The sequence below is a fragment of the Podarcis muralis genome, chromosome 5 (assembly GCF_964188315.1).
Source record: "Podarcis muralis chromosome 5, rPodMur119.hap1.1, whole genome shotgun sequence".
NCBI classification, from domain to species: Eukaryota; Metazoa; Chordata; class Lepidosauria; order Squamata; family Lacertidae; genus Podarcis; species Podarcis muralis.
Window position 1 is genome coordinate 93,642,032 of NC_135659.1, and position 6,000 is coordinate 93,648,031.

At 50.0% G+C, this 6,000-nt stretch overlaps 1 protein-coding gene across 1 annotated transcript in view; it reads left to right on the forward strand.

Moving 5' to 3' along the window:
* The window catches only part of LOC114599746 (DEP domain-containing mTOR-interacting protein-like), a 33,095-nt gene that overhangs the window by 21,141 nt on the left and 5,954 nt on the right, over window positions 1-6,000 (forward strand). The window contains exons 4-6 of the mRNA XM_077929519.1: window positions 3,019-3,197; window positions 5,567-5,752; window positions 5,940-5,996. Coding sequence (XP_077785645.1) covers window positions 3,019-3,197; window positions 5,567-5,752; window positions 5,940-5,996 — 422 coding nt within the window. The remainder of the gene's footprint in view (window positions 1-3,018; window positions 3,198-5,566; window positions 5,753-5,939; window positions 5,997-6,000) is intronic.

Consider the following 6,000-nt stretch of genomic DNA (forward strand, 5'->3'; position numbering starts at 1 on the left):
GTAAAAGGAATGTGAGAATCTGAGATAATAGTGGACGCGGGTGGCGCTGTGGGTAAAAGCCTCAGCGCCTAGGACTTGCCGATCGAAAGGTCGGCGGTTCGAATCCCCGCGGTGGGGTGCGCTCCCGTCGTTCGGTCCCAGCACCTGCCAACCTAGCAGTTTGAAAGCACCCCCAGGTGCAAGTAGATAAATAGGGACCGCTTACAAGCAGGAAGGTAAACGGCGTTTCCGTGTGCGGCTCTGGCTTGCCAGAGCGGCGATGTCACACTGGCCACATGACCCGGAAGTGTCTCCGGACAGCGCTGGCCCCCGGCCTCTTGAGTGAGATGGGCGCACAACCCTAGAGTCTGGCAAGACTGGCCCGTACGGGCAGGGGTACCTTTACCTTTACCTTTACCTTTAGCCTTATAATAAGGAAAACTAATGCAATAACCTCCACATCTGAATGCTCCCAATGTCCGTTTTTATTTAGCATTCCCTCCGAGTTGCCTGCAGGGAGATTATACTGCAATGAGCATTTCTCCTGATTTGCTTGTGCAAATACATCATTCCATTCATTATTCCTCCATCCCATACCGTTCAGAGCAATTCCCCGTCACATTCATAACCTCACAGAGCACATATTTAAAAAGGAAAAATGGATTTGTTGTGACAAGGTGGCAGGGTGCTTTAATCCACTTTAATTGCATGGACCTAAATTCCCAGTCTGTGCTTGGATGCTTCCCATAAAACAGCCACAGTCTAGAGCTGAGCAGAAGCTTTGTTTCGCTGCAGTTTGGGAGAATAATCGGCTGTTAGTTATATTCCATAGACCCAGCACGCCCTCTTCTGGTTATGGGGGTATTTAAGTTCTTCTGCACACAAAAAGCAGGTTTATTGCAGCTAAAAAAGGCTCAAACTGGTGGCGCTGGAGACTGAATTTTCGAGCTCTTGTCAGGAATTGGTGCTTTCAAGCCCGTCAGGATTTCTGCCACCTCCGTCTTCAGAGATGAAAAGTGTTTGTCAACAGCTTGATTTCATAAATTGTACGAGTAGCGATTGAATTTCAACTTTAATCTTTTTGACGTATGGATAATGCCCGACAGGAGAGTGCTTATGGCTGATTCCTATGATCAGAATGAGACAGAAGAGGAGACAGCCAGGAGATCTGTTTCAAATGTCTTCTTATATTATGTTTCAAATGCCTTCTTATGTTATGTCGGCTGCACTCTTACAGACATAACGTAAGAACGTCAGAAGAGCCCATTGGAGCCAACAGCCTATCTAGTCCAGCATCCAGTTCTCACAGTGGCCAAGCAAATCCTTGTAGGAAACCCAGGATGTGGGTGGTGCTATGGTCTAAGCCACTGAGCCTCTTGGGCTTGACGATCAGAAGGTCGGCGGTTCGAATCCCCACGATGGAATGAGTTCCGATTGCTCTGTCCCAGCTTCTGCCAACCTAGCAGTTCGAAAGCATGCCAGTGCAAGTAGATAAATAGGTACCACTGAGGCGGGAAGGTAAACGCTGTTTCCGTGCACTCCGGTTTTCCGTCACGGTGTCCCGTTGCAGCAGAAGCTGTTTAGTCTTGCTGGCCACATGACCTGGAAAACTGTCTGTGGACAAACACCAGCTCCCTTGGCCTGAAAGCGAGATGAGCACTGCAACCCCATAGTCGCCTTTGACTGGACTTAACCATCCAGGTGTTCCTTTACCTTTTTTAAAAAAACCTGTAGGAAACCCACAAACAGAATTCAAGCAAGAGAGCGCTCTCGCCTCCTATGGCTTCCAGCAACTGTATTCAGAAGCATTGCTCCCTCCAGCTATGGAGGCAGAACATAGCCATCATGACTAGTAGCCATTAGCCACTGTTTCTTCCAAGAACTTAGCATCATAGAATTGTACAGTTGGAAGGGACCCTGAGGGTCATCTATCTCAACCCCTGCAAGGCAGGGACATGCAGCTGCCCAATACAGGGATTGAACCTGCAACCTTGGTGTTATCAGCACCATGCTGTAGCCAATTGAGCTACCCACTGGTATAATCCTCTTTTAAAACCATCTTGTATGACTTAATGCTGAGCAGCCTCGCCTCTGAGCATGTGCAAAGTGGCTTCCATTGCTGGGTAACTGTGACAAGCTCCTGTGCCTCTGGACTCTGCTTCCGCTTCTAGATAAACGTGACTCCCAGCACATTTATCTTTGAGAAATGAATGGCTTGGATGTTTAACAACCCTATGCAATATTGTTGTTTAGTTGTTTAGTCGTGTCCGACTCTTCGTGACCCCATGGAGCAGAGCACGCCAGGCACTCCTGTCTTCCACCGCCTCCCGCAGTTTGGTCAAACTCATGCTGGTATCTTCGAGAACACTGTCCAACCATCTTGTCCTCTGTCGTCTCCTTCTCCTTGTGCCCCCCATCTTTCCCAACATCAGGGTCTTTTCCATGAAGTGGCCAAAGTCTTGGAGCCTCAGCTTCAGGATCTGTCCTTCCAGTGAGCACTCAGGGCTGATTTCCTTCAGAATGGATAGGTCTGATCTTCTTGCAGTCCATGGGACTCTCAAGAGTCTCCTCCAGCACCATAATTCAAAAGCATCAATTCTTCAGCGATCAGCCTTCTTTATGGCCCAGCTCTCACTTCCATACATCACTACTGGGAAAACCACAGCTTTAACTATATGAACCTTTGTTGGCAAGGTGATGTCTCTGCTTTTTAAGATGCTGTCTAGGTTGGTGATTGCTTTTCTCCCAAGAAGCAGGCGTCTTTTAATTTCGTGACTGCTGTCACCATCTGCAGTGATCATGGAGCCCAAGAAAGTAAAATCTCTCACTGCCTCCATTTCTTCCCCTTCTATTTGCCAGGAGGTGATGGGACCAGTGGCAATGATCTTAGCTTTTTTGATGTTGCGCTTCAGACCTTATTTGCACTCTCTTCTTTCACCCTCATTAAAATACACAATATTAGCAAGCGTTAAAATGGCAATGGCTGCATATGCTGATCTGCTCACCTTGTTCCTTTGCCATGTGCTTCCTTGACCCTAGGCTGATCAGCGTAGAGGACTCGATCCTCAAAGTCAGAGAGGAGAACTCGGTGAAGTACCAAAGGACTTTTCTGGCCTGTGAAATGATCGACTGGCTGGTCCAGGAAGGAGAGGCAGCAAACCGGAAAGAAGCCGCTGAGCTTTGTCAAGTCCTCCTTGAACATGGGATTATCCAGCATGGTATGAAGAAGGAGATTGCAGAAAAGGGAGGGCATCGGGTTGTTACCTGCTGGGCAGGTTAGGGGCAAAGGATATGCCTAGGATAGCCAGAAGCACTGAAAAGCAGTGTGGTGTAATGGCTAGAGCATATCGCCTAGAACAGTGGTTCCCAACCTGTGGGTCCCCAGATGTTTTTGGACTACAACTCCCATCATCCCTGAGCTCTGGCCTTGCTAGCTAGGGGTGATGGGAGTTGTAGTCCAAGAACATCTGGGGAACCACAGGTTGAGAAAGTCTGGCCTAGAAGCTGGCACTCTCTAAATTGGCCAAAGGAACACACATGGTGGGATACACCCAGTGGAAGAGGAACAAGAGGAATACAGGAATCAGGAATACAAAGCAGGATGTTGTGGCCAAATTGAGCTTCTTCCCCTATACATTGAAGGTATCTGTGGCGACTGTAGGCTGTGAGAGATGGAAGGAAGGAATAAGAAGTTGGGCGGAAAGACTGGAAATGCAGCAGCTGTCAGATGTGTAGGAGTTGGGAGGGGGAAGGGGAACTATCCTGGCTCTTGGCTAGAAACTGGAAGACACCATGGCCAACAGGAACCAAAGACTAGAGAAGGGGCAGAGTGCAAAAGAGTGTAGCTAAGAAAAGGAAGAAAAGCAGTGTTATTTTCCATTCTTTGTTAAGTTCCAGACTTCTTTTCAGAAACATTTTTTTCTAAGGGAGCTTTGCAAGCACATAAAAGCACAAAGTTAGAATTGATTTTAAAAATGTGCAATTAGGAACTTCTTCTTCTTTGGCGATCTCTCGTAGCCGAGTAAGATTGTCTTCCATGGACACGGTTTTAAAAGTGAGTCCGTAAGTGACTGTGGAGGCCAATTCTGGATCCACACGTCCTTCCACAGTGGGGACATTGATTTCCGGACGGGAGTTGATCACAGTGTGGATTTGCCAAGCATGCTTTCCTCTTAGCACGTTTCTCCCTTTCGTCCTGAGTTTGAGCATCTTCAAAACCCATGACACCTTTAGTAAAGGCTGTCCTCCAATTGGGGCGCTCGCAGGCCGGCCATTGTTTCCCAATTGTCGGTGTTTATACTACATTTTTAAAGATTTGCCTTGAGAGAGTCTTTAAACTTCTTTTGTTGACCACCAGCATTACACTTTCCATTTTTAAATTGGGAATAGAGTAGTTGCTTTGGAAGATGATAATCAGGCATCTGAACAACCAGTCCAACGAAGTTGTTGTTGAAGAATCATTGCTTCAACAACTGGGAACTAAGAGCAAATTAAAGCAGCATCAATGTGCTGGTCCCGAGGGTTAACCGTGCAGCGAGGTCTGAGTCCAGTCTGAGGTCAAGGGTGCGGTATGGAGGCTGTCTGTCACAGCTGAAACGGGGTCCAAGGCAGGGAGTCGGGTGGGGGTCAGGAACTCTGGCGGAAGAGCAGGACAGGGTGCAGGCAGGAACAGGCTACCAACAATGTTGCTCCCGCAAGTTGGGACTGGGGCTGGCTGGCTTTTATCTGCCCCGAGGCTTAGGGCGACCCCGGTCCACAGGTGACTCGCCTCTCCTGGCCTGGAGGCGAGCACTCCTCCTGCGAGAACTTAGTTCCCTCTGCCTCTCTGCCCTGAGCCTCTGCAGCTCAGGAGAGGCTGGAGGGTTCCCGGACCCAGAGGCAACCTCCGCTTCCCCTGATGGGGCTGAGAATGGAGCACCTGCAGGCAATGGGTCCTCCATCCCCTCAGGAGCCAGAGCAGACTCAGCTGGTGCCTGCACCTGAGGATCCAGCACAGGTGAGGACCCTTCAGGCTCAAGCCCCAGCCCCGGCTCAGCTGGTTCTGGAGGCGGGGGACTCCTGTGCAGGCTGGGATTCCTCAGGTTCAGCCTCCGAGTCCGAATCCCAGGCCATCACAATCAAACATGGTCTGGGGAAATTAGGGGTCCTCTTGATACCAAACAGAAGACAAAGTCAGCACCAAGCAAACCATTGTGGGGAGAAAATTCTATTATGAGGGTGCCACCACCTAGAAGCCCATCTCTCTCTTACACATACACACCTCACCTCAGATGGTTGAGGCACCTGACAGAGATGCTGTGAACATAAACTTCTGGGCATGCAGATGTGGAGGCAGGCATTCCATCTGGATACCCCAAACCCTGAATGTAAACACAAGTACTTCAGATTGTCCCCAGAGATGGACCAGGAGCTATTGCAGTCTGTGTGTGTGAGAGAGAGCGCTGAGAACAATTGTCACCAACTCTTAGGTTGCTGACGGAAGACTGCTGAATCCTATCTCTGCCCACGTTCTTGGGGGTGGGATGGGAAGAACCACAGCCTTCAATCTGCTCCCCTCCACACACACCAACACTTATTCTTTCCTCAGTGGCCGGCCGGCACCACTTCTATGATGGCAACCTCCTCTATCAGTTCCGCATCAATTTCCGCCGGAGGAGACGTCTCGCGGAGCTGCTCAGCGAGAACTCCTCCAGGGCCCTTTCGGACAGTCCCGACAGCCCCTTCTGCCTCCGCAAGCTCAACCCCGAGCAGAACAGCTGCAGCTTCTTGTCTGGTTGGTAACTGTGGGTGATGGTGGCAATTGTGGGGAGCACTCTGGGTGCTGTTGTGGGGGCCTAGGCCAGCCTGCTGCTGGGTCTGGGAGGGTACGGTTTGTAGCAGCGGAGGCTGGTCTATTAGCCCCAGCGGGGCACCGCTCCACCAGCCTCAGCCAGCTCCCAACTTCCCTTTGTCTCTTTCAGTTCAGCCCAATAAAGAAATCAAAACAGTCTCAGCGGTTCGAAGGAGCAGCGTCACCTCACT